The 27,607-nt window shown below is 36.8% G+C and overlaps 1 protein-coding gene across 1 annotated transcript in view; it reads right to left on the bottom strand.

The window, feature by feature from the left end:
- Positions 1-27,607, bottom strand: part of Dpyd (dihydropyrimidine dehydrogenase) — an 872,190-nt gene that overhangs the window by 827,723 nt on the left and 16,860 nt on the right. The window contains exon 2 of the mRNA XM_028752184.1: positions 7,919-8,029. Within this exon, the coding sequence (XP_028608017.1) occupies positions 7,919-8,029 (111 nt within the window). The remainder of the gene's footprint in view (positions 1-7,918; positions 8,030-27,607) is intronic.

Genomic DNA, 27,607 nt, shown 5'->3' with positions numbered 1-27,607 from the left:
CTCTCTCTCTCTCTCTCTCTCTCTCTCTCTCTCTCTCTCTCTCTCTCTCTCACACACACACACACACACACACACACACACACCAAAATGAACAAAACTTGCCTGTACCCACCTCATGTATCAAAATTACAACCAATGAGATGGCATCCCTCTAGTTCATTTATCAACCCAGAAAAATAGAGTAGAAGTACAAAACAGAAAGAAAAGAGTCCTATGAAGTATCAGAGACAATGTCGACTGCTAGGGTAGAAATTAAGTTCCAATAGAGGAAAATAAAAATAGTCACATTTCCTGCATCCCTGAGTATCTAGTTGTATCAGTGTTCTCTACACTAACACTGCATTGTCTACCTGCCAAAGAAAATCTTACAAGTTATAAAGAATCTTGGTTATGTTTTTTTTTCAATTTCAGGAACCTAAGCTTAAATTAAGCCTTTTAAATATGAAAGTCATTGGCAATAATAGATGAATGCTTTGAGAACTGCTTGGGCATGTGGAGGTATGAGGAGAGGTGAAGATAAGTTATTTTCTCAAGAACAATGTGGTGCAAAGCTCATGCAATTGTTAAATTTCAACTTAGAAATATGTATTGGGATCTGGGTCAGCCCAGCACTGATACTCACATATTATATAAAGTCTAACAGTGCCACACTGTTAGCTAGCTAAACAAAAATGAACGCATTTGTTAGAACTTTAAAAACCAAATTAAGTATCATCTCATAGTGACCAGGTAAACCTGTGAAGGGAGGGAAATAGCAGGGCCAGAAGGCAAGGCAAATCTTAAGCATGATTCTAAAAGATTACCAGTGAAGCTCACTGAGAGAACATGAAACCACCCATTACATTAAAGGGGAAACAAATGGTATCCATCTCCCCTTGCAGGAACTGTCTGCCTTCTACCACATTTGTTTTTAGCCAGTTTCTCACCTCTGCCTCTGCTTATCTATGGGCAGCAGGTTCAGTGCCACACAAAGCCCCATAAGATCTAAAGCAAAGGGAACGGGTATGTCCCCGCTTAAGTTTTTCTCATTTACTTTTATGATAATTTATCTTGATTACTGGGTCTTTGGCCAGCCCTTTATGTTGTCTATTTGAAGTCAGTGCCCAACTTGCATCATGCTAAATCTTACCGTAATCTCAAGATCAACCCTGCTGTGCTCCCCACTTTAAACACTGCTCCTAGAAAACTCTACCCATAGGGTTATAATTATCTATACCTCTTCATCACCAGCTCTTATCTTCAAAATAGCATATCCTAAATTCAATATTTTGTATCACTTTACCGTATGAAAAGTTAATGCACAAACAAATTCAACTCCTAAGTCATCTATTTGTCCACATATGTTCTTTTGTGTATACACATGAATGTGAAGGTCAGAGGGAAAGGTCAGGTATCAACATTTAAGGGCTCTCTGCCTGCTTGCTTTTGAGACTCTGTCTCTCAATGATCTGGAAACTGCCAGTTAAGCTAGGCTAGTTGGCCATTAAACCCAAGGATTATCTGTCTCTTCCTCACCAGCTTTGGGATTACAAGGATGCTCTATCAGGTTTGGCTTGTATAAGTTTGTTCTGCAGGTAGACCACAGATACTTGTGTTGCCAAAGCAATCATTTTACCAACCAATTTATGCCCCTACCCACCACATCATGTTTTCTAATTTCTAGTTATTTTCACATTTGCAGTCTTCCAGAAACCCCTTTACCCCGTTCTTCATTATTTATTGTCTAACTTTCTAAAAAAGTTCCAACAATCTCACCTCCTATATTTCTCATTAAATCTATCTCCTACACTAAATCCTAGAATCATTCAGCTGAAAGCAAATTTGATTGATAATTAAAATCCATATATTGATCTTTCTTTGAAATATTACTCTTAAGTATTTTTAATGTCTGTCTTCTTCAGAGCATTAGTTTCTTGGTGTGGCCTATGCTGCTTGTGGGACTGTGTAAGGGTATCTTGGTTATTGGCTGTGCATGGGCCTGGAACCCCGAGACTCTAACGGAGAAATGGCAGGTATTCAGCCGCGTCCCCAGAACCCAGTGAGCTGACACGCAGTCTAGTCTCCATAGACCTACAGTGTTCAGTCACATAGGCCATTACAGCCCCTCCCAAAGTGCACAGGTAGAGGGTATGACTACAGGCCTCAGGCCCTAGAGAGATTTACATACTAATGAAGTCCAGAGGGAGGAGCCAATTAAACATTCTCCCCCAGACCCTCCCCTTTTCTCCCTGCCTATTTAACTCAGGTCTGCCCTGAGTTTCAGGGGGTACATCCAGATCTATCTACCATCCACCATGAAAATAAACCCTTTTGGAACCAAGGACTTTCCCATGTCTTTGGGGCCTGCTTCCAGCCTCTGGAACCTTAGACCTTTCTCCTGATTGTGGGACCCACCAGGATGGAAAACCTCCGGGACACCACCACCGCAGCCTATTTTCCCACACTGCTTTCATATTTATTTCAGTTAATAAATGGCAGAATGCCCACCCTATTCTAATAGATAGAAAGAGAACCATAAATACAAGTAAAAGAAATCTATGTCAAAATCTAAATATTCTGTAGTCATTTTTGTTGTCTAAAAGGAAAGGTCAATGGTTGATTTTTATCTCTTCGTGTAAAGTAGTCTGCTAAACGAGCTCTCATGCCAGATTTAATATCTAGTTCTACAATAGCCAGGATTCTTGGGCCTCTCTATGCATGGCCCTTCATTTAGGAGTGGAGCTAAAATATGATGTTTACCACAAAGTGATTCTGAGGTTAAAACATAAGAATTTAGACATAGAACCTGAAATAACAAATTTTAAATAGGTATTACGTCTTTGTCCTCCTTTAAAGCAATGAGTCCCTACTGTGAGTCATGATTTTAGAATAAATTCACTACGACTGAGAAAACAAATGACTCCCTGTACTTAACCATGTTTTCTTTTATTTTTTTCACCTGGGATAAATTTTCTGATTCATAATATTTACTGGTCTTCAAAAATTGTACATGAAAAATGACTGCAAAATATTTATATAATTAGGACAGTTCAACATTTTCAAAATGTCAAAAATAAACAGCGGTCTGGAACACCTGCTTAAAAGACACTGGGAATAAGTGCTCTGTGCTTCATTACCCAGTCCAAACACATTTTGCAGTTAAATTCCCTATGTAATTTAGAATTTCCAATTAGTCATAGACCACTAGTAAGCTGCCAAACAATGAAATTCCTGGGCAAAAATTTCAAAATTGTCATTCTTGGGACAAAACAATGCCTGTTCTCTTAGAGACAAAAAATCTACTTACTAAAACAAATTAGAATCTGTCTTTCAAATAAGAAATAGACTACAACTTTTGTAGAAACTATTCATCTCTAAGAAGCATATGATACAGCACCTGAGGCATGGATGCTCAGGCATTAGGTGAACGAGTAAGAAGAAGGAAGAACGTTATATAGGGAATGAGGGTTGCACAATGCTTCCCTGAAACTCTATTTGGGATCTGAAAGAAATGCACACAACATGACTAGTCAGTGGTGGTGTGACTGGACTGAGGCTTACTGTGGTAAACCAAAACTAAAGCTTTAATTCTTTCTTCTGAAGTAGCATGAGAACCATCATAGCCCAGGCTTTCTTGAGATTTTAAAGTATGTCCGTTTTTATAAACACATTTGTCTTTTTCTAAGGATGAAAAGTAAAATACTGGTAAGGATATATGACTCATTGGAGTCTAAGTAAATCATTTAGCATTTTTCAGCCCAGACATTATCATGTGTAAACTAAAGAAGGTAACCTGAATGATTCACAGAAAACTGCAAATCACTACATGCAAGAATATATGTAATGGAAATGTACAGTATGTACTGAATTGGGGAAATGTGAGTTCTGTTCATTTGTCCATGCATGCATCCATTCAATAGCTAGGAATTAAGTATAAGCTATGTGCTAGGTGCCATGTCAGAAGCTGGGAACACAAGTAAGAAGAAGAAATGTAAGACAAGTGAAATTTAAAGTTCCAGCTCTACTGGATTGTGCAGACTTACAGGAAAATGAAGACAATGAAGACCTATAAGGAAAAAAGGTGTATCAGTTGCAAGTACTGTGAAGAAAAGCTATCAAGGAAGCCCACAAAGAGCCACAAAGGGCAGGCCGAGTTTGACATGGGGAGCCTCTAGGACACTTTGCTAAGATGATAGGTGAGCAAAAGAAATTGTGGCTGCCAGTTAGCAAGAAAATTCTTGGCAGATTCTCACCACAGAACTTTTAAAGGAGTCTTTCAGTTCTACAGCTTGTTGGGAGTGGACTCCACCATAAAGGGGTTAAATGTTGAGCCTGGTCTCAAAGCTACCACAGAGACCCAAAGGAGAAGTGATAACTACATTACACACACACACACACACACACACACACACACATTTATTCTAAATGAAACAATGAATGGGAGTGATTCTGGGAACAGATTTCGAAGGCAAGAGTAATTTCATAAGTTGACTGTCACCATCCAATATTTGAGGTACCTTTTAGATCTGTAAGAAGAACTAATACATACAGGAACCATACATACATTTGGGAGCTATTTAGTTATCATGATGGAGATACAAAGATTACCTAGAGATATAAACATAGGAATTATATGACTGAAAATGTTGCTAAATGAGAGAGAGAGAGAGAGAGAGAGAGAGAGAGAGAGAGAGAGAGAGAGAGAGAGAGAGAGAGAGAGAGAGAGAATCCCATTAATGATGTAGTTGTATAGGGAGAAAGACACATACCGGCCACAGAAAATGGGGAATGGGCAGGAGGGGGGACTGAGGGAAGAGAGGGAGAATCAGCCTTCCAGGAGAGAGGGATTGAAGAGCTATAGCAGTCACTATGGGTGAGGCCCTGAAATAGCAATTTCAGTATCTGATAACTAAAAATTTTAAAAGAAAAACTGCACAAGGATTAGATTCATGAACTTCCTAAGTGAATGTTCTTCAGGAAATCATAGTGGGGAGAAATGGAGGAGAACGAGGCAGAGCCAAGATGTAACCATGAAAATACCCAGTCTCACCCAGATCCAGAAGGCTTTGCAATGTCTCCCCTGGAGGCAAGGGGTAGAGAAGACGTTTAAGAATACATCTCTGCTGGGTGTGCTAGTCATAGATTTAAAACCAACAATTTGAGGACTGGAGCAAGCAGATCCCCATGAGTTCTAGATCAGCCTAGTCTATATAGTAAGTTGCAGAATTCTTACTTGATCTCTGAAAAACCCCAGTAAAAGCAGAAGGGCATCTGTTTATCTCAGCACAGGGTAGGAGTCAACTTATCCTTTTGCGAATTAGCATGCCCTGTAAAAGAGCTCCTGTTTCCCTCCCTTTTCTTGTGTTTGGCTATTGTAAATATGTGCCTCTCTCAGTGTTATTACTAGTTACTCTGGTGACAAAAAGCACAGTTTTGTTGGTCTCACTATGTATACAGAAAGACCAGAGAGTAAAAATCAAATCATATGCTTTGAAACAATTATATTAAATTTTTTATCTGAGCACAGAGAGAATACTTATATAAAGGTAGAGACTTTATCCAAATGGTGAATTGAGGATAAGTTTGAACTTCCCAAGGAGTGAGATTCCTTGCTCTTCTCTCTCTATCTGTGAGTATCGCTGGAGTTTGCAGAGTGATCTGCATCTTCAGCAACAAATCTTATCTTATACAATGAGATTATTATTATTTTTACATAGATTGGAAGCTTTTATTTTCTCATTTATACTTGCTCACTATAGAAAGCCCAGAGTACACAAAAATGTCAAGAACACAAAGATAATCAGCATTAATAATTGTATGGACATTTTTATTCCTTGTGGCTACACACAAAGGTATAGTTGTATGCAAGCAAACACAATTAGATATAGTGATATTTTATGTGCTTTGCATATAATATAGATTGTGCCTGCTTAGCCTAGAGTATTAACTATAAAAAATAATTTTAATGGTCATACAGTTTAACACTGAATATATTTGCTTTAATTTTTAATCGTGACCCAGTAGTTGGAATTTGGAGGATTTTCTTCTATATTTTTCCCTACTGCATAAATAATGCCTAAAATAATCTTCTTTCTACATAATTAATGTTTACCTAATTCCTAATTCTTTCCATAGTACATACTACTATAAGATGAATGACTGAGTGTATTTGACAGTTAAAAGTTATTTTTATAGGTTAAATTGTGTCTCTGTAAAATTTATGTGTTGAAATACTGACTGCTAATACTTCAAAATGTAGTTATTTAGAGATCATATTTAAAGAGGTAAACAGATTAAAACAAGCCATTAGAACAGTAAGACCAGGTAAAAACACACACAGGAAGTAGACACCATTGATTAAACAAGCAGAAAATTCTCAGCAGCAATCTGCCGTACCAACACTTTGATCTCAGACTAGTCTATACTAGGATGAAAATTGAATGGTTCAAGTCACCCTATCGGTGATGATTTGTAATAACAACCCTATCACATAACATCAATATTGCGTTTCTACAAATTCCAAACAACAAATACTTGAATGAGAAAACTTATTTCAACACTACTTTCACCAGTTACATATTTTGGAAGAAATGAAATAAGAAAGTCTATGTATAAGGTCGCATCTTGAATGATCATTTTATTTAAATATAGTAGTGATGATAACAATTGAAATAGGGGAAACTTTCTATTTCTAATAGAATCTGGAACATAGAATGTTAGATCATTTATGAATGAAAGGCCCTAGGGAAAGCATCTGATGTCTTTGGATCATAGCATTCACATATTTGAAATGAGAGACTTCTCCTTGATAGTGTTTGCAAGATACATTTAAAACTATATTTTTCTGCTCATTCTCTTCAACTGTTGCCATCATTATGCAAAATCACAATATGTCATCATGTGATCAGTGTGGGCTACCCTGGAATCCTTCCAAAAACCTGACAGGAAATGCCGTAGCAGACAATAGAGTTCACAAAAGTGTACCAAGGAAAACACAATGCCAAATCAAAGGCTCCAGCTGACTGGGAGATCATGCTATATCATGTCTACCTCGTTGTTGTCAAATCCCTTTGCAGGATGCTTGTCATCACATTCCATCCTTCCAAAGGGAAGGAGGAAGAAAAAAGGAAAAAAATGAAGTCATCTAACAACAGTATGTAAAGAGCATCCGGAGAACATACACCAAGCAAGCTCATGCCACAGCCTCATTCATTATTCTGAAAAAAATGATTTGGGGATTATTCCAATAAAAAGGAATTATTTTCAATTTTAAATATTTGTAGTCCAGAGATCCAGTGTGGGCTACTCTGGTGTCCTTCCATAGACTTGTACTGGAGTCTGTGACCAAGGCATAGACCCAAATAAGAAAGATTCTAAGCTGGGCATTGTGGGTTAAGGAGCAACTTTAGAACTCAGGCGGTCAGGATAGAAGAAACCACATGGGTATGAGATCATGTGAATTACACAGTGAGTCTCTGTTCTCAACAAGCAAATAAAAACACATTAAAAACCTAAAAATCAGCCACAAAGAACCTCAGAGAAACTGCTCTGCTTCTGCACCTTACCTGGGTGCAGAAGGTTTATACTCAACTCTCAGGTAGCCATGTGTCTGTCCTTCCTCGGTGGCACTGGAAGTTGTGATATGAAAAATCTTTCAGCGTGCTATCATTGTACATAACAATTTTAAACTAAATTTAAAAGAATTTAGAAAAGGAAATACTGGTAACGAACTTATAAAATTTTAAGTTTTACAGAAGATTTGCAAAGCATCAAAATTAAACAGTGTTATGAGATTGTTTCCAGATATAAAATGCTTAAATTATTTCAAAAACACAGCAGCACCTTGTGCATATTTAATTACACTTCTAAGATACAAACGGCATTGCCTTCACTATGGAGGATCGTTTTCAGCAGGAAATTGTGTGTCAGTAATACTCACAAAGCAGTTCTTATCAGTGTTTCTTTTCCAATGTTTCTTGTCTAATTTCTTGGCCACGGTGGAACGCAGAGATGCATGACTTTGTACTCGAGGATTTAAAGCCAGGATACTCTGGATACAAGATAAATAATATACAAATGGAAATAAGTAATCATGTTGGCATTAAAAGAAATCAAAATTTCATTTTAGATCACTCAATTTCCCTAAGGAGAGACTTAGCTAAGAGAGACAAAAAGAGGGAAAAAAAAGCATAGATGTAATCTAAACAAATTAGAAAGTGATCCAAAGTTCATATATGATATTACAAAAAAAAGTATGAAAGAAATCTTAGACTTAACACAGGACCTTTATAGAAATATAATACAAGAATTCAGGGGGGAAAGCTAAGAAGAACCAAAATTGTAATTAGCAAACATAAGCAAATAAGAAAACAAAATGCCATTACTGTAAAATGATTATATATTGAATAAAATGTGAATATAGTAACTTCTAATATCCCTTCTAGTAATTATCAAAAATTCTTGTCTAATGGATACTTCAACAAAACAACTTTTACACCTAAGGCACAAGCAACATTCTACATATTGTAGACATTGTGGAAAGACTGAAATCCAAAGTATCAGGGTGTGTGCTGTGATATTGTTTCTACTAGTAGTGACAAAGCTACACCTACATCGTCTCACCAACCTGAGGGCCTGAGCATGAGCTGAACAACTACTACAACAATAGACAAGCCACAATGGACAGGGAAAACCACTAGGTTCCAACCTTACACAAAGAACTATACACAACTAAGGAATGCTGAGAGTGGGAGAAATTGTCTTTCACAAGGATGAGCATACCAACTGATTATACAATACTAAAAGGTTAGCCACAAAGATAGATAAACAACTAACATTATACAGTCTGGGATGATTATATTTAAGAGTATATGTATATACATATAAATATATACATGTAAAAATGACAAAGAAGTAGACATGAATTTAAAAGAGCTTGTAAGGATAGACAGGAGGGCTTTGGAGGGGAAACAGGGAAGGGAAAAAATGGTACAATTATAGTATAATCTGAAAAATAAAAGAAAGCATAATAAAATCATAAGCCAATGTGCCCAATAATAAGCAAAAAGCTTTAATTTCACCAGAGAGGAAAATCTCCACTGACAAATGCTTCAGTCAACATTTCTGTGAATATCCTTGAATAGTTTTGACATGGTGAAAAGTAGTACGTAATAGCAAGGGAAAAAAGAAAAAATTTAGAAAAAAAAGGCTATGGAGTTGGCCAATGTATAGAGCACCTGCCGTGCATGCATAAGGATCCACATCCAGCTTGCCAGGATGCAGGGAGAAAGCCAGGCAAGGGTGGTGACTGCCAGAGAATCTAGCCTTCCACAAACCAAGACTGGGATTCCCTAGGAAGACTAGCTAGTAAGATTTCCTAGAATTGGTGAGTTTCAGATTTAGCAGGGCATATTGCTTCAATAAACATGAAGAGAGATTTTTAAAAAAAAAAAAACCACCTGGCATCAATTTTGGAATGCCATGCATGTACACACATCTGCATGCATAACAAACACACAAACATACATATGCACATACACATGTCCAGCACATACACATAAAAATAAAATCAATCAGAAAAACAGAAAAGCCACAGACAGTTTCAGTCTTTAAGAAAATGAGAGGTGATTTCTTTTGAGTTAGTAAGAAATGAAAAGTTGATATTGTTAAAATTAAAGGTTTTTAATCCAGATATTAATAAAACACTCTCAACCAAAATGGAGCTAGAAATCACCCTTTACCTAAGTCATCCACAAGAACACATGTCTCAAAGTTATTCTCTAGAAAGTCTTTCATAATTAGATCTGCCCTTTTGTTCTAGACCTCAAAAATACGTCTAACAGGATAGGAATCCCAACCAACCACTGCTTGTGGATCTTTTCTTCCCTCATAAACTGACAGCACTGGAGAATGGAGAACTGAGGACTTTCATTTTAGTCTTTGAGTGTCTGATATGCAATGTCAAGGAGGCCGCTCATGTTTATATCTCAATGAACTCTCAATGAACTACTTATCATTTTTTACCTAGTCTAGAAGAACACAATAAGACATAAATGAAATACATGACATAATATATTACATAAACTCAGCACACACACTTCCAAAATAATGTAGAGTAAATATGAACTCCTGAGGTCATCTGCAACTGAAATTCCCCTACATGGTTTACGCATACCATGGCTGGAAATGATTCTGACAGGAGTCTTTAGAATCGAGGTTCCAGTGCACCTCACAACTCCAAGATCTTTGTATAAGCTTAGATTTTATAAATCCTTCAAAAAACGACCTACTAAGCTCATCTTTTCTCAAATGAAAATGAAACCTTATTGGAATTCTATAAAACTCTCTATAACACCAAGACAAAAGAATAGACAAATACTTACCTACTAAATAGGTACTAACAATGCCCTTCCTTTCTCCTTTGCACTGCACAATTCCTAATGTCTATCTACAGCAATCATCTCCTGGATTATAACTGATTTGTAAGAATATCTATTACAAGATGATACAAAGGACTTCAAATGGTGGAAAATACAAACATTGCCTAAGATGAATTTTGCAAGTTGAATACAAGGATGAAATCAAATACCTTTTATGCAGCACTTGATATAAAGTGATAATAATGTCATCCACCTTAAGGTTTTAGAGTTTAAAATCTTTTCGCATGGACTGTATAATTTAAATAACAAACATCTACCACTACATGCTTATTTTGGAGGAACAAACAAACTAAAGCTGAGTAAGTACCCTATTTACAATGTAGAGGATCCCGAGATGTGATTCAGGCCTCTTGTAGGATATAATTTAAATGTATCCACAGATAAAGTCTTTCTATGTCTTAACGTAGAAACTTGCTTTAACCACATAAAAATCAAATACTAAATGGCATCTGAATAGTGCATTAAAGAATTTATATTGGGTAGGAACCCTGACAACCTGAGGTCAATCTCCAGGACCCAGTGGTAGAGTGAAAAAACAACTCCGTGTTCTATACATGCACCCTGGCACAGTGTACAAACAAGCACACACACACACGTGTACACACACACACACACACACACACACAGATAGACAGAGAGATAGAGAGACAGAGAGACAGAGAGAAAATACTGAATGTAATTAAAAAATAATATCAACTCCCCCAAAATTAAAAAAAAATCAATGTGATCTCTTGACTATACTGGAAAAGGTAAACACTAGGAGATCACTTTAGGACTCATATAGACCAACTCGAGCAAAACAGCTGATGAGAACAATCTTTAATTTCTCAGGAACTTGTCTTGAGAAGGAAGAGGAGGAGGGGGGCACATTGATTAAAGACACTTTGCTGCAATTCAAAAAGAATACTGGTGATCCATAGAATCTGAAATACCAGCCACCACTGTCTAACCCTTCCCAGATCCATGCCACAATAACCCACCCCTAGGAAAGTGTAACCCAGAAATTAAGGCTTCTTCTGCTCAATTTCCAACTGAAAGCTGTGGCATCTCTAGTGCTTGTCAGTGAATAACATTCTGTCAGAATGTCTCAGAGCCCTACCCCCAATTATGTAGAGAGTGAACTGAAGAAAATCTAGCTTAATGGCCAAGAGTTTCTTGTACCCACAACAGCCCTCATTGGCTGATTAGAGGCTCTACTGTGATGGCAATGAGATAGGAACAACAAACGGTCACACCAAAAACCGATACTACCAGTCTGCTTAGCGCTGATCAGCAGCAGCAAGCCACGGAGAAACCCAAGGATGACTGCCCACATCCAGTGCCCTGGCCAGAAAATCAGCATGTCACTTTTGGAGAAGTAGTCACTGTCATTATCCCAAGCTCTGAAGCTGTGGTACAGAGATTTTCCCAAAAGAGGCAGCGGTGTGAATAGACAACTATCCCCAAATGAATTGAATTTACTTGGACCTCTGTGTGGGGAGCTTCAATTCTAGGAGTCTTCTTATGGGAAATTAAGACTTTGACAGCAAACAGTTTACAAGAGGCTGAAGTCTTCCTTGGGGGTGTGGGTGAGGGGAGTAACCTGGCAGAGAGTTCACCAGAGAAAACAAGAGGAAGAAGTAAAACAAGCTCTTAAGCAAAGCCCTCAAAGACTCGCCTCAAAAGCAACCTTTACAAATGGGTCCAGGATCAACTGAAGCATGCCACAGGGCAACTCTCATCCTTCGGTGCGCTATACAAAGCAGCCACTAAGTGTGCTAGCAACATGAACAAAGATTCAGAGAGAGAGGTGGAAAGGGGTGAGTACAAGAGCTCGACTGAAACTACTCTACAAACCCCAGGTCACACAGAAGATGCTGTGCTTCATAAACCAGGGCAAAACCAAAGATGTGGATCTAAGAAAAGGACTTGCATGGAGCTGGGGTTCAGGGAACAGGACTGGAGAGGAGATAAGAAAGAGTGCCTTTAAGAGTGAACCGAATGCATTTCACACATCTATGAAATCTCGAAGAACACTTCTAATGAAAGTTATATAAAACCAAAGAAACAAACAAACCAGAAATGCTGTTATCACAAAACACCCCAGCCCATGTTCAGGGCTATACTATATAAAGATGTCAGAGTTTCAGACTATAGGGGAAATAGACTTTCCTAAATCATCTTTCTAGGCACTAAACAAAAGTATGAGTCTCCTATCTTCCTGACAGCACAGGATTAGTATACCAAATTGTTACACTAAAATTTTATTTTCAAATTTTATATATATATATATATATATATATATATATATATATATCATACATACATGCATACATATATATGCTATGTGTTATGGTTATGATGTGGCTGAGAGTGTCTCCAAACATTTACATGTTGGAATCCTAGTCTCTAGTGAGGTAATGTTAAAGGGGTGATCGGACATTTAAGCAGTAGTGTCTGGTTGGGGAGTTCAAAACCACCCTCTCTTAAAATTCTCAGTCCCTGCCTCATCTTATGTTTTCTCCCTTCCCATACTTCCACCACAGTGCTATCTGCCCAGATGACATGTAGAGGAGAGAAGCTCTGGGTTGGATTCCCAAGTAGTACTAAAACAAATATCAACAGTACACGAACAGCAAAGACAAGAATGCACCACAGTTCAAAATAAAGTCTACTCATGGAATTCAAGGGGGACACTAAGAACTGTATCCTGTCAGGCTGGATCAAAAATAAGACCGAACCATGATGTTTTCAAAAAGTGGAGAGTAACAACCAAAGTATGTGTTTTCTTTGTGATGTGGTGAAGCTTGACTCTGTATTGTTAAAATAACTCTATGAATACATTTGAAAAGCTGAATGTTTTCCTTTATATGGTGAGTAGTATGCTATGAAAATTATATTTTGATAAATTTGTTGTTAAAAATTAAAATGATGCATTCAATGCATTTAACTGTACAGTGTATTCACTTTAATAACAACTTTGAGACTTGCCTTACTTTCATAGATATGGTAAAATTATTTTTAGTAATTCTCACAAATGGGAGACATGATGTTTCTACATTCTATCAAGCTAGTTGTCTGTGCCCTTCAAATAAAACATTCACACTAAAACTCTCATTCTAAATGATTATTCTTTGGAATAAAAAAAAATACCGAAACAGCTGATTTACTGATGTCACCTTTAGAAAATTCGAGAATCTTATTTTACAGGAAAAATTAAAGATAATTTCTCACTATAGATTCTATATTGTTGCTTACCTTTTCAGACCTGAATCACTACAGGACTGTATGGTAATACAAGCCAATAAATAAAAGAACAAGTTCAAAGGTATTCTGGCCAACATTTAAAGCAAACAAAGTAGGAATCATACAAGAAATATGGCTGTATTTATTTTACCTTTTACATCCACAATCCATATTGTGATAAATGATTACATTTATCTATGCTGGCATAGTAATGTAACTTTTGGAAATAAACATTCTGAATGTAATTTATTGGCTGCTTATCATGGTTACTTTTCCTTCACATAACACAAACATAAAGCATAACAGCATGAAATATTGGGTTAACCTTTTACGAGAAGGCATTGAGTTGAATTCAATGGATCTTGGGTAAAAATAAATTGGATTGTGGAGAATGGTTACCCAGGATTTGACTTAATAATATCCCAGATGAAAGGTGATATAAAATAAGAATACATGACGTGAGTGGTTAAGAGCTGCTCAGAACAATTTTCCAAAGCAAGACTTTTTAAAATCCAAAGTCAATATCATTGATAAGTAAGCAGCTGGAAGAATAAGAAGGAGGAGATCTAAATTACATACTTCCTAATAAATGACCAAAGCCTGGTCCTCAACAGGGTCACAGGGTTCCCTCTCTGGATAAATTGAGCTCTTCAAGAAGCCCATTAACCCTTTCAGACATCAAGTTACTGCTAATAGAGGGAGACTTTTCTCTCATCAAAGACTCTGGCTTTGGATTTTCCAGTCAGTTACAGAGGAATTGTGAGAATGTACTGGTGCACGTGGAGGCATAAAAAATAGAGTTTGGGTATATTTCATGGCATGATTTGGTGGTGGGTGGTTGGGAAATGATTTAATATGATTTAAAGCCACTCTACATAAAATCTGAAGAATCATGTATTTTCACTGGCTTCTGTGAACATCACACAGACCCATTTGGACTTCTACTACACACACACACTGCAAGTTTTGTGCCTTATCCTAGAGAGTGTGGAGAGCAGACATGTTGACTACAGTCACATGCCTACTCTTCCTGGATAGAAGCACTAATCACTGGTCATAAAATGTTGGACCTTTAGAATCATTTAGGAGTTCAAATTCCAGTTGCAGGAAGCCATTTGGCCAGGCAGTCTTCTTTCTAAACATGAGCCAATATTTATATGACCATATTGATTAACTAAATATAAAATACCATTAAGTTTTCTTTACCCTTTACCTTTGAATTATAAACTTTTCTATTCAACACTAGTTATTCCTTGTAATTCTGAACTATAAAAATAATACTATGCTATATAGTAACTATAAAAATAATACTATAATAATATAACTATAAAAATAATACTATAATAATATAATATATTATTATAAAAATAATATATTTGGGTTGTACATGGTCAAGTTGATGAATTAAATTCTATCTTCCTCAGATTATGCTTAAATTTTTTTATTGATGGCAAACAGCAAGGTTTCTATAGGTCATTTCCTTGTATGAGGCAAAAGGAAACAAATGATTAAAAGTATCTTGCTTTTACTTCTTTCCTAATTAGTCATATATACTTAATCTTGATATAAGTGTATTTTCTTCTACCTGTACCTGAGTACTCTTCTTTCTACTAGCATTATTTTTACTTAAGCAAATTCTCTCAATTAACAGAAGAGCAAACTAGCAAAGTCTGTTAACATAGAACTGAACTTCATGGTACTTATTTGCTGAGCATATACTTGCTTACAAGGTTCAGTGTCAACCCATTACCCCTCTGTTTCTCATGTCTGTCATTATTCATAGTATAGGGAGAGTTTAAATAACCTTCATAGTGTTTATAAGCCATTTGGAGACTTTAGGAAAAAACTAAGGTGTCACGGCCAGTCTCTTGCTTTATGAGAAAAAGAGGGAAGAATGAGCTTCGTTTGTTCCCCACACGGTCCACAAAGAGAGATACAAGCAAGTTTGGAGTCTGAAAGCCTTGGTGAGCCTGGTCATAAGCTCTGGACAAAGACTCTCATGTGTTCATAGTTATTTTCTGAATGAACTCTGGGAACAATGCCTTAGGTTGGACCACTTCTCCAGGTAATGATAATAAAGGGAAATTGTTCCCTTTTTTCTTGAATTTTTCCTACCATTTTCATACTAAGAACAATACTCCTTTTATGAAAAGTGACTAATCACTATTTTTAATAAACAATATATGATGAAAGAATATTATAAATATTCTAAATCTTATGACATTGTGCTAATGCATTTCCTAAACAGTGTTTAGTGTTTTATGTCACATTTGATCTCAGATTTTTTGCTCTTCTATTTTTTCTGGATAGTTTAACCTTCCCTGTCATTCTTCCACTGTTAAATAGTGATCAGTCATAGTACTAAACTGATAGCGTTGGTTTATTGTGACAATATATAAAAATTACCTTAGGGGCAGTAAGAACTTATACCATATTGTATTTTAGTTGTATGAGTAGGTTTTAGTTGCTACTCATACAATGTGTGTTCCTGTTCCTAAATTGTTGGTTCTGAACTGTTAATACTTACTTGCAAGGGAACTAGTTTTAAAAGTATAGGAATATGCAAAAATGCAAAGGGAACAGGCAAAAAGGAAACTTTAAATAAGATAGAATGAAACAGAAAGATGTATTTCAGATGAAATCAAATTGGTCATGGGTTCCTGAATTTATTATATCTCTCTGACCTGCAATTGCTAAGGCAGATTGCCTAAAAATGGCAATATGCTCTTCACAAATTAATATGTCAGTATCAAATTCAAATACACATTTCAACATCCATTACATGTGTAGAACAATGGATATAATGTTTTCGTATGCATAGAACTGTGCATAACTCATGAACTTTGGGCTAGACATGTTAGGGTAAATTTACATTACATTTTTATTCTATGGAAGACAAGGCAGATGAAAAGGTGATAAATTTGTAAAATATCACAAAACGCATCAACTGGAAATGAATGGACCCTTTCAAGACATCACCTGGGAAATTCAACTCATTTCTTTTCGACAAATAGTTATCCTAAATAAAATAGTTCATACATCTTAAAATGTCCCATCTGTCATGTCTCTACGCAACTAATCAAGCTGGTTTCTGTCACTTATATCTCTAGTCTGACTTTGCTAGAGTTTGTACATGGCTCTTTGACTTACAAAGTACATACCACTCAATAGACAATCAATAGACTGAATTTAAGAAAGCTCATTCTCTTTTTAAAAGGCTGAAATTCATACATATAATTTATACAAAGGAACACACACACACATACACACACACACACACACACACACAGTACTGGATACTAGGAACTGTACACAGAGCCTCAAACTGGATAGCAACTGCTCTGCCACTGAGCCAAACCCAAATCTATTAACCATAGAGTTCTTAATAAGAAAGATCAGATCATGATGACTGAATCTGATGTAGACATTAATTTCTCTGATTAAGATACGGCCCCTGAGGCTATTCCAAAAGCTGTTGCCTGTGTGTGTGATATGTTCTTCTAGCTGGGCTGTCTTCTTTAACCTCAGTGAGAGAGTATACCCCTAAGCCACCACAGAGACTTTATTTGCCAGGATAGGAGATACCCAGGGGGCCTTCTACCCTTTCAAAGGAGAAGGAGAGGTAGTTTGGAAAGGAATTGTGGGAGGGAGTGACCTGGAGTGGGAACAGCGATTGGGCACTTGGGATGTAAAGTAAAATACATACATACGTACATACATAAATACATACATACATACACCTAGCCCTGTAGAGACTTAATTTTCCAGTGTGGCAGGTACCCATGTACTAGATAGATAGATAGATAGATAGATAGATAGATAGATAGATAGATAGATAGAGAGATAGAGAGATAGAGAGATAGAGAGATAGAGAGATAGAGAGATAGAGAGATAGATAGATCATAGACTGAGTGATTTAAGCTGCAAATACTTCTTTATCACAATTTTACAAGCTAATAGTTCTGGGCCACATTTCTGTATAGTTTTGTCCCTGATAAAGATCCTTTGGCTAGCTTGTAGATTAATACCGTCTCATTATATCTCTGTGGAAAGAGAATGAGAGCAAGTCCTCCACTGTCTTTTTTCATAAGGGCACTAATACCATTATAAGAGTCCCTCCCTAATGAGCTTAAATACCTCTATCTTCCAAAGGTTTTATCTCCTAATGCTACACACTGGGAATTAGGACTTTAACACATGAACTTCAGTGGTATGCAGCTATTTTGTAATAGACCTAGAAAGGATTCTATTGTGTTAGTAACCATTAAGATAACAATGTGTTTCAGCACAGGGTAAGTGTTCTCTTACTATTTCAGATGAAACCATATGGACGTCATACATTCATAGTACCAAGAAGAAATTCCAGAACAACAAAAATGTGACCTTTTTATAGTATTGTTTACATTTAAGGAAAGAAGATCAAAGCAATATTACCAAAGAAGTTAACACCACTGATTATTTCTTTTATTCTTTAAGCCAGTTAAGGAACAAAGCACTAATAATATATGCTAAGATATTATAGTAGCTGTTTTTCCCCTTAGGAATTAAAAATAATACTTCATAGAAAAATACTTATACATGGATATGAAGAGTTTATAAGGGGGAAGAGCACGTTATCCAACACTGATTGATGAAAGGTTGGAACACAAAGGCAAGAGCCATTGGAATTCAGAATAAGGTACATGTAGATCAGTATGCTAAAGGTGAACCAATGCTAGTCAATGTGTAAGAAAGCTGGGACAAAACGGAGTGGCAGAACCAAAGGCAAGACCAGGGTTAAGCTTAGAATTTTAAAAGATAAGTGAATTGAACAAATATCTTGATTGTCGGGTTCAAAAAACCAATAAACTACAGATTGACTCATTGTGCACCAACCATAGGACTGATCAGTAAAAAGAAAAACATGAGATTGCAAATAGTTTGTTTTAGAATAAAAGTTAGGGTGATCAAAATTGACTTTTCTCTTTCATGATTTATTAACTGGAGGATGACCATGCAGAATGCACTCTAAGATGGGATATTAGTGAACCAAGGAGCTGGAAATTTGGACAACTAGACTCTTCCAAAATAAAACAACAGAAAATCATAAAGTATCCCTATTGTTCTTATGGATCTTGAAGATAACTCATACTGTTTATTAATATTGAGCACTCCTGTATACTGAACCTGGCTTGGTTTGGTTTCTCTAGCATTTAAGCCTCTCCCTTTCCCTCTCCCTCACTGTCTCTCCTTCACTTCTTTTTTTTCCTTTTTCTTTCTTTTTAATATGTATATATTTGTGAATGCACACATGTGTACAAGTGTTCACACATATGTATGTACACACACATGTGGAGGTCTAAATATCAAGGTCATGTGTCTTCCACAATCACTCACCACCTTAGTTTTTGAGGCTGGGTTTCTCATTAAACCTGGAGCTTGCAGATTTGGCTAGATGTGCTAGTCAGCAAGTCCTAGGAATCCTTCTGCTCCAGAGCTGTGTGGGGATTATAGAGGAATGTCCTTCTATGTACGTTTTTTGTGTGAGGGTGCTTGTGTGTGTTTGTCCGATTTTTAGAATGTATATTCTGGAAGACCAAACTAAGGTTTTCATGTTTATTTCATATCACTAAGTCATCTTAGTACTCCACATCTTTGCTTTCTATTCACTATCTTTAATAAATTCCCACTCAGCTAGGCCCCAATAAAGGGCTTTTCAATCTTCCCTAATTCAGTAAGTCATTGTAATGCACTATCATGTAACCCATCTGCTTGCATGATTTTAATTTATTTGTAGCAAAAATACCAACACACTGTCTATCTTCACAGAAAGCTTATAACGGCACCACCACAACTCCCACCATACTCCCACCCCAACCCTGTCAACAATGCCAAATTTTCCCCTGTAAGACTGTATTCACACTGTGGCTAGTCTTGATGGATTCTTCACTTTTGTTTATTCATCTCACATATACATGTTCATGTCAGTCATAGTCCTTGGATCTTTGATATCCCTGCTTCTTCAGCCTATAGAAGAATATTTTAAGATGTCTAGATTGTACTGTGACCAAACATTCCAAGTTGAAGTACTCAATACCCACCTGGGGAGTGTGCTTTCTATCTGTCCCAATATAGCAGGCATCATTCATTAATGCCCAGACATTTGCACAGACACATAAACATATAGCTCACTACTATAAAATCATCCCTTGCAATTTGATTTGATACCCATCTACTATTCCAAACACCCTGTGGTCTGACCGTATGTGTGTGTGTGTGTGATATATATATATATATATATATATATATATATATATATATATTCCTATTGTCTTCAAATTTTCTTATTGTCTCATATAATAAAAAGAAATTCTTAGCAAAAAAAAAAAAGCAAAATTATTCTTCTGGGAGGTATAAAGACATTACAGATGGAAAGACAAGCAGAATCTTGTTTTGGTTTTGGTGCCATTCTGTTTCAGGGGACAAAAGAGACAGCAGTCATCTACTTATCAGTAGTTCCAAAGATTTCAAGCCATGTAATGATTAATAGGGCTGTGAGAGGAGGGAGGTCCCATTGGCCTCACTTTTCTGCCAAGATGTAATCAGCTGCTCACTTGCTGAGGCAGCAGAACTGTAGTGTTCCAAAATCAACAAGTCCTAATGGAAACCCAACACAGCACTCTCATCAACTCTTTGATGTTCTAGAGGGGAAGTTTCTAATTTCAGTCTACAAAATATGAAAGACAAGGCTGCCATAGCAAGAGAAGTGGCAATCCACCAAAGGGGGGAGGGGAAGAGGTAATAAAAATAAAGGGATGTCAAGCATGTTCACAAAATAAAATGTAGGGTCTCTGCATGGAAAGTCACTCTGCGAAAGGGCTTCTGCCTCCCTTGCACCATTAATATTTAAAATGATAATACTCTATAAAGATATTCTTTAGAACAAAGAATATTTATAATTTGTGTCAAGAAAATAACAGAAAAAATAAATTATGATCTGCTTATAACAGTAAAGCATGTTATAAATGTGTTTAAATTGTGGATTTAAAAGATATTCACTAACATGGAGAAATGTTCTAGGACAAAGTTAAGACCAGTCCTAATTAGAAATTGATACTTTACTGTATCAAATAACTTTAAATGACACAAATGCATACATATACTTTCCACTTTGCTCTGTTAATTAAGTAATGGTATTTTGGCTTCTTTATTGACATTTATTGAGACATTTTTCAGTAAGTAGACAGAATAGATTCCCTTAGCCCTATGCAAGTATGTACGTTTGCGTGTGTGTGTGTGTGTGTGTGCGCGCGCCAATGGGTTTATTGGGCTTACTTCAGGAACATTAGGATAGGTTACTTAGAAGATGTGGGTGATCCTTAAAGCCTGCATCACCAGAACATCCTACCACATCAAGGAGGAATCTGTATCTTGGAGTATCCATTAGTGTCCTTTTAAAAACTGCCCACTTCTCCAACTAATATTAGCAACATGTGTGCTCATGCATGGTTTTTATGCGTGCACTGGGGATTTAAAAAGAGGTCCTATTGCTTTCACAATAAACATTATTAGTCATTGAGCCACCTTTCCTGTTTGATTATATTTGATGTTGAAAAGATTTACATGGTTTTGCATGTACACATACACACAGTAAGTGGGAGCAGAACTGGTTGGGTATAAGAAAGACATCAAAGAGTGTTGGAAGAGAAGGTAATGGGGGAAGATGCATTATCATAATGGGATATATACAAATAAGAAACAATCAGCAATAAAAAATGAAAAGCAAAACCTATACCAGTCTATTTTAATTTTTATTGATTCTTTGTGAATTTCATACCATGTACCCTAATTCCATTTATCTTCCCATCCCTCCATACCCACCCTCTACTTTGGCAAATGCCCCCAAAAGAAAATAAATAAAACACAAATAAACAAAAAATAAATCTGGCCATGGAAACTGAAGTATACAGTACACCATTTTGCCCAGCTTTTCTTACAAATGTTCCTTGTAATGGGTCATTGGTCCAGTTAGAGGCCTCCGGCTTCTGCTACACTATCAATATTGGATCCTTACCGAGACTGGGTATTGCTTTATTTAAATCTGGGTCTTTTTGTATCCCAAGCTAGCCTCCAACTCCTCCAGTTCACTATGTGGTCAAGGTTAAACATGAATTTCTGATCATCTTGCTTTCCCTTCCAGAATACTAGCTCACAGATCTGTACAACCACATTTAATGTATAAAATACCAGATAATAAAACCATAGGTTCATGGATGCTAAGCCAACACTCTGCCAACTGAGCTACATCTCCAGCCCCAGTGGCCTCATTTTTCATTTTTGGTCCTATTAACCTTTTCCCCTTCTCTATCACAGGTGTCAGTGACTTGATGATTGCCTTGCTGGTTAAGTTTTCTCCCTATTTCTTCTTGGACTCCACAGGGCTTCTTAGCTTTTGTCTTGTTGTTGTTGTTATTGTTTTTGTTGTTGTTGTCCAAGTAATTCCCCTGTCCTCTTTCCATTCCATCCACACCTGTCTTGAGGGGAATCCATTCACATTAGTCTGTTTCCCATGCTTCCACATAGCTCTTGTACAAACAAGTAAAAGCCATGACAACTGCTTTAATGTGGTTCTCCGACCATGCTGATATCTATGTCCATTTTAGATTTTTTGACTAACTAAATTTATTCTATACATAATCATTTCCTACATTTTCTAATGTCTGGGTATTTTTTTGTTGGATGACTGTCACTGTAAATTTTCATAGACTAGGTATGGTATGATTTCAAAACCCTACATACATTCTCAAGTTTTGCCTTTAGACAAAATACTTGGAAACTGTTTGATTCTTTCAGAAACTGGTCTTAAGCTTTATGAAATAGGACTTCAATAGCATTTGGTCTGACACTAACTATTTCCAATTAATGAAGAAAGAAACTTCTGAGTGCCTAATATTCTATGAATCATAAAATTTTCAAGTTTATTGGCAAGTGGCGTGGAGAACTCAGAATTCCTAAATGCCCTGGGAGTGGTTAGCACCTCCCACTCTCCTTCTTGCAGACTGTCCTTTACCTAGGTCTGCTGATCCTTACTTTGTGTGCTACTCAAGGGGACCTCTGAATCTCTCTAAATAACTCTGCTCTATTACTCTGTTCTACAAACCTTTACTGCTTTAGTCTCCAAGAACTGCCAACTCTGGTTCCTCAACTAAGTGTGAGGCAAAAGAAGAAGTCAGAGAGTGGGATCTGAGAGGCTTTCCACACAGGCTGCAGAATTAATGCGTGAGAAAAGAAAATTGACAATGAAGAAGTTTAAAAATGAATAATCAATCCTGCCCAGCAAAAACTGGCTTGCACCCCTGACTCAAGCATTCTATTGTCCCAAGGTATCCAATTCTCACTATTATACTAAAATTCATACCCTATGGTGGAGATTTAAGACGCTAATAGCACATGATATATATATATATATATGTAACAGGTAGAGCATCAATAAAACCTACTTAATCCAAATGGATGGAGAAGTCTACACTGTTTAAACGAGCTCCAAAACATTTTCTATGGTAAAATAAAAGCATCAGTAGGCCCTACAGGGCCATTAAATAAGCTGCAGACTTTCTAGCTGCTGTTAGGTCCTATATGAGCCCTCGGCAGTGCCTTCTCACAACAAACTGTTCCTGTGCAATAACTCATTGTGCATCAGACGAACCTGGAACCCACCACTGTGGTGGTTTGAAGGAGAAAAGTCCTCCATGGTTTCCAGCATTTGAATACTGTTTGGGAGGTTTGAGTGGTGCAGCATTGCTGGAGGAATTGAGGTACTGCAGGTGGCCTTTGGAAATAAAAAGCCTCAATCATTTCCAGTTTGTTCTGCCTGCTTCAGGTTTATGGTTCAAGGCGTGAGCTCTCTGAATCTGATTCCTTCTGCCATGCCTCCATACCAGGATGAACTCTTACCCTCTGGAACTATACTAAGCAAAATAAAACTCTTTCCATAAGTTATTTTGTTTATAAAATTTTACCACAACAACAGAAAATCAATGAATATAGCCCTCCAGGGGTAGCCATCTGGCCCTAAATATCAGCTAAGATCGAGAGCATCTGCCAGGTTCTGCATGGGTTCTTCATGAGCTACAGTTTGTCTCTTCTATGAAGACTGTGGGAGAGAACCTTATCTGATCTCTACTTCTCAAGGATTACTATCTTTTGCCACATGAAAACCAATGTCTTTGAAATAATTTGTATTTCTGTATATTGACACAGTGGAAATATATGCATGAATGGGCATATTTGCTAGGTCTGAGTCACTATAATCAGACATATTCCTTCAAAAGGTATACAGCCTTCTTTTGAAAAGCAACTTGGAACATTTCATCAGGAGAGAATGATACTTTTTCTTTTATGTCTAAAACTTTGGACCACAAAGTTATTATCAGTGAGTCACACAAATGGTGTGATCAGTGACTGCTGTGTGCTATTTTTTGTCTGGCAGTATAGAGCTTAAATATCTAAAGTCAGTCACACAGCACTGTCTTCTCTGATAACACAAAGACTTGATGGGGCCCCACTGATTTTTTACCATGTCTCATAGATGGTGTCCTACACATCAGGGAAGTGTGTATCCTATTTAACTCTTTCCAGTAAAAACTCAGAAAACCTGGCTGGGTTCCTCTAGACTTTGACCCTTGAACTCTTCCCTTTGCAGATTTGGATCTATGCTTTTTGTCAGAATGAATTTTGAAATAGCAATAAAGGATTTCTCAACATCTTCCCTCTCCCTATACTTTTAAAAACTTTTGTTTGTGTACACATGTACTGTAGCTTAGGGATAAAGGACAGATAACTTATGTGAGTTGGTTCTCTCCTACCATGTAGATCTCAAGAAAAGAACTAAGGTCAGTAGGTTTGGCAGCAAGATCCTCTAGCCTCTGGGTTGTCTTGCTGCCCACATCTGACCAATCTACTTTTATTACGCACATTATGTAAAAAAAACTAAAGAGATATTTGATTTGGGAATCAAGCACTTTCAAACAGAAAAGGCTAACATATAACAGACTCTTTTGAGCAAAACATCAAAATTTGGTATCCCAAATCTGTCTGTAGATGTGCTAATTATCTGTGGCTAGAAAACTGTGGTATCAGTTTCAACACATCTCTACAGCAGAGCTGTACTATACTCCTAGCTAACACCTATAATCTCTCCTGTGATAAATTCCTACTACTTCATAGAAAGCTAGGTTCTCAGTTACAATCTGTCTGTCCCACCCTACTGCTCCAGTAAGCCATTTGGCCTATCACAGCTTGTAAGATAAATTGGAAGCATAGGTTTTTGAGAGAGTATTATCAAAGAAAGAAGTGTCCATTTTTTTTCTCCTCTGCTGTCCTTTTAAAGCCCTAAATTCCAACTTGAACAGAAAGATGAACATGGAAATAATAGCATGAAAAAAAACACAAAGCCATTAAGACACAGAGGCATCACATGCATCACAATGTATCACTGGAGTCCGTTTCAATAAAAAGAAATAAATCACTGTCTTATTTAAGTCATCTTTATTCATTTTTCTTGATTTCACAGTGCCCAAGGGGACTGAGATGGTCAAGTAAGTGTGGGAAGCACTAATAGTTCAACCCAAAGGTAAAATGTCCAAAACCAAAATGCATGTGAACTTAAAAATAAAAGATCTTGGCTCATGTACTTTAAAAGGCAAATGAGAAATCACATCAGCATAAGTTAGTAGCTTTCTAGAAATCCATCAAGATGTCAAAAATCCTAAACCAAAAATTACTCATTTCAAAAAATGATCAATGAAAATTTTGTTGTGCCAGTACAGGAAAAAAAAGAATACATGATTCATTTTAATCTCCATTAATTGACTATTAATAGTTCTTTCCATTTGAACTGACATAAAATTTTTACAACATAGAACAATGATGTGAATGAAACTTTAGCCAATGTCCCCTTGTGTACTGTGCTTTGAAAGCTCCCCATGACCTTAACATTAACTCCTTCTATACAACTGATTCTTACACTCATTTTGTGAAAATAATACTACAGACTATGGTAGAGAACATACCCCTTTGTCCTTCCCCTAAGATTTACCATACAGAATAATCTGCCTATATCAATGCTCACTGATTCAGTTAAAGAAAGTGTCCTTAGTCTAGCAAAGAATTTAGCAAGAAGACATTTCATCTCTTTTATCTAAAAAAAAGATGTATATGTTCTATTTGGAAACCACCTAGACTCATCCTTCTAATAATTTTGCATCAATTCCCTGTTACAATATTTTAAGGAGTTATGTATTCATACATATGTGTGTGTATGTGTGTATGTGCATGTGTTTATATATACTATGTACATGCTATGCCAGCAGTAGTCAGAAGAATGCAAAAAATTACCTGGAACAGGAGTTACAGGCATTTCTGAGACACCATGTGAGTATTGGGAATTGAACACAAGATTTCTACAGGAGCAGGAAGTGTTCATAAACACTGTTCCATCTCTTCAGCTACAGAAATGCTTTTGATCATTGAAACATTACCTCTGCCATTTAAATGCTCATCACTTCCAAACTGAATAAATTGTCACTATCATCTCAACACAAAACTTTATCCACCTTAGCTGTTCTTTATAGATTCATATCAAGTAGACACTTAAGCTGAATTATGCAATGAGAAGGGATTCCATCATATGCACAGTGGGCTGTGCAGATTTTGTTTTAATGTTATATTTGTTATTATCTTTTGTTGAAACTAGATTATTCCCTTTTTCTACTCTTCTCAGTTCTCCCTACCTCCCCACCGATCTAAATCCACCATCTTTGTTTCTCTAATTAGATAATGAGTAGACATCTAAGAGATGATAATGAAATAAAACATAATAGAAATAAAAAACAAACAAATCGACATAGGAGAATATAACAAACAGAAGAAAAGGAGCCCACAAAAGTCATATGAAACAGATACAGGATACAAGAAACAGGAGAGACACACTCCTCCACGTGCTCAGGAATTCTAATAAAACATAAAACCAGAAGTCATAGTATATATACAAAGGATAAATGGGGTAAATAAAATAAAACAAAAATAAAAATGGGAGGGAGGAAGGAAAGAAGGAAGGGAGGGAGGAAGGAAGCAAGCAAGGGAGGGAGGGAAGGAGGGAAGGAGGGAGGGAGGAAGCAAGGGAGGGAAGAAGGAAGGAAGAAAGGAAGGAAAGGAGGGAGGGAGGAAGCAAGGGAGGGAGGGAGGGAGGAAGGAAGGAAGAAAGAAAGAAAGGAAAGGAGTGAGGGAGTGAGGGAGAGAGGCAAGGAGGGAGAGAAGAAGGAAGGGAGGGAGGGAGGGAGGGAGGGAGGGAGGAAGGAAGGAAGGAAGGAAGTCAGTCTTAACATTGCATTATAAGAAGGGGAACATTCAAAGATGCCAATGAACTCATATCTACTGCTGGGTATGAGACAGTCCCTTTAATAATAGTTTGTTTCCCCCATGAAAATATCTTCTGAATACATCAGAACCAACATACATCTGAACTTGTGGAGCCTAAAGGAGCATGCCCAGGACCTGCACATATCAGCAACAGATGGGGCCTTGGAGCTTAAAGAGTGGACAAAAGACCCAATCACTAACCTAGAAGCTGTGTCCAACTGATAGTCACTTGCATATCTTTCTTAAATGGGGCATACAACTAGGAAACAGTTACTCATAATTCATTTCAGTCCAGTAACTAAAATGTCTCTGTGCTTTTAAAGGTGGTACTTCCCATGAATGAGCAGACTCATAGTTTCTATAAGCTCTACTGGCACTTGAATTTACTCAAAGGCTTAAACATGCTTTTTTTTTCAAAAGATGATAGATATTACCTTCTAATTAAGGTTACACTACTAGCATAGATTAGAATTTGAATTAATGAAGGACTCTGTGATGGAAATTAACTAATTTGCCAATTAATTATGTAACAGAATGGATTGCAAGCATCGTTCATATTGTTTATA

This window comes from Grammomys surdaster, unplaced genomic scaffold (genome assembly GCF_004785775.1).
Source record: "Grammomys surdaster isolate TR1022 unplaced genomic scaffold, NIH_TR_1.0 125881, whole genome shotgun sequence".
NCBI classification, from domain to species: Eukaryota; Metazoa; Chordata; class Mammalia; order Rodentia; family Muridae; genus Grammomys; species Grammomys surdaster.
The sequence above is the reverse complement of the archived record's forward strand: the minus strand, read 5'-3'. Positions and strand labels throughout refer to the sequence as shown.